Below are 1,672 nucleotides of genomic sequence, written 5' to 3' on the forward strand. Positions count from 1 at the left end.
GCAAGTGATGTAATGCTAAATTTCTCCAAATCTGCTCCAATGAACTCATTTACATCTTGCATGGCCTAAAGGTGAGTCAATTTTCAGCAAGTTTTCATTTTTGGGTGAACTATTTCTTTTAAGGGTTATAGAAATTTAAAATGTAAAATTTTATTGAATATTTAAAGTGCTTTAACAAAAATATAAGCTGCACATTTCTGATTTTAAACCCTCCAAATCTCTTTCCTGTTAAACTATCAATGTAAGTGTATGTAATGTAAACATGTTTGCCTCTTGTTTGCACATGCTGAGGAACGTATTTAAAGTATCATCTGTGAAAACTAAGCGTGCAACACAGATGCAGCCCATAGACACGGTTTTGAAAATGATCTAGAATATTTCTTTAAGATAGAAATAAGACAAAAGATTTAATCTTTCTGTTTTTTGTGTTCAATCAGCATCCATGCGCAAATTTCAGGACCAGAATGAAACTTTCCAGTCCAACAGAGCCAAGATGGCAGAGGGCATGGCCTTAGCATTAGAGAAGAAGGACCAGGAGTGGATGGAAAAGCTAACTATTCTGGAACAGGTAAAGATGCTTTTTAACATATTGGATAAAGATTTGGATAAGGACTGTCGCTCTGACTAGTGTTTTGTAAGTCACTTTCAGTTTAAAAGCATCTGATCAATGATTATTTCAAACATCAGTGTTAATGACCTATTGTTTTGTCTGCTTTCTCTCAAACAGGAGAAGTTGTCACTGGCAGCCCGGCTAGATGAGATGACGGAGCAGAGTTTAGGTCTGTTCCAGAAGAGAGATGACTTGGATGAGCTGGAGGGCTTTCAGCAGCAGGAACTGGCCAAAGTCAAACACATGGTCAGCACAGTGAACCTTGAGTATTCTTTTATGAGTTGTGCACAGCAATAATAGCATTAAAACAGACTTCACACCTCACCATCCTCCATATTCCTGCACTCAACAATAATTTTTACTCTAATACATATCCAAATTAAAGGAATATTTAAGCAGCCTGATCATAAAATTTGTCCTGCAGCTGCTGAGGCGAGAGGAACAACTGAGTCAGCGGGAGAGAGAGCTCAAACTGAGAGGAGAGGAGCTGAACACAGCGAGACTGACCCTGAGCCAAACCCAAGACAAGCTGTATGAGCTGGGAGAGGAACACGAGGAGATGTGCAGGATCAACTCACAGCTACAGGCCCAAAGGTATGTGAAGAGGTACAGAATAATTTGACTTCCTTAAAGGAATAGTTCACACCCTGATTCATTCCTACTACAAAATATTTGGAATGGGATGAAAATGTGATTGTTGGACATTCTTCTTTCTTTCAATAATAATGTCTTGAAGACAAAAATCAAATCCCCAGTGTGTCTCTCTGTCTCTTTCAGGGATGAGTTGTTGAATGAGAGAACAGATGCTGAAAGGAGGGTTGTGGCTCTGGAGAGGAGAGAGCAGGAGTTACAGCGCCTGATCCAGCAGGTGTCGGAGGATTTCCAGAAGGTGAGCACTTGGCAACTTGCAGCTCATCAGTACAGAGGACTCTCAGAAGCCAAGAGGCTCACTTTTGGGAACAGAGCCACACCTTCCATTTGAAAGTGTTTTCAGCTCACCTTGCACTTTATCATTTCCTTCACTGTTATACATTTATAACAGTGTTATAGCATTGCTCATGA

General features: G+C 40.1%; 1 protein-coding gene across 1 annotated transcript in view; it reads left to right on the forward strand.

Moving 5' to 3' along the window:
- LOC107571140 (golgin subfamily A member 1-like) overlaps positions 1 to 1,672 on the forward strand; it is a 25,874-nt gene that overhangs the window by 14,496 nt on the left and 9,706 nt on the right. Inside the window, exons 5-8 of the mRNA XM_016257425.1 lie at positions 438 to 568; positions 728 to 856; positions 1,035 to 1,204; positions 1,388 to 1,499. Coding sequence (XP_016112911.1) covers positions 438 to 568; positions 728 to 856; positions 1,035 to 1,204; positions 1,388 to 1,499 — 542 coding nt within the window. The remainder of the gene's footprint in view (positions 1 to 437; positions 569 to 727; positions 857 to 1,034; positions 1,205 to 1,387; positions 1,500 to 1,672) is intronic.

The sequence above is a fragment of the Sinocyclocheilus grahami genome, unplaced genomic scaffold (assembly GCF_001515645.1).
Source record: "Sinocyclocheilus grahami isolate Dianchi unplaced genomic scaffold, SAMN03320097.WGS_v1.1 scaffold1552.1, whole genome shotgun sequence".
Classification (NCBI taxonomy): Eukaryota; Metazoa; Chordata; class Actinopteri; order Cypriniformes; family Cyprinidae; genus Sinocyclocheilus; species Sinocyclocheilus grahami.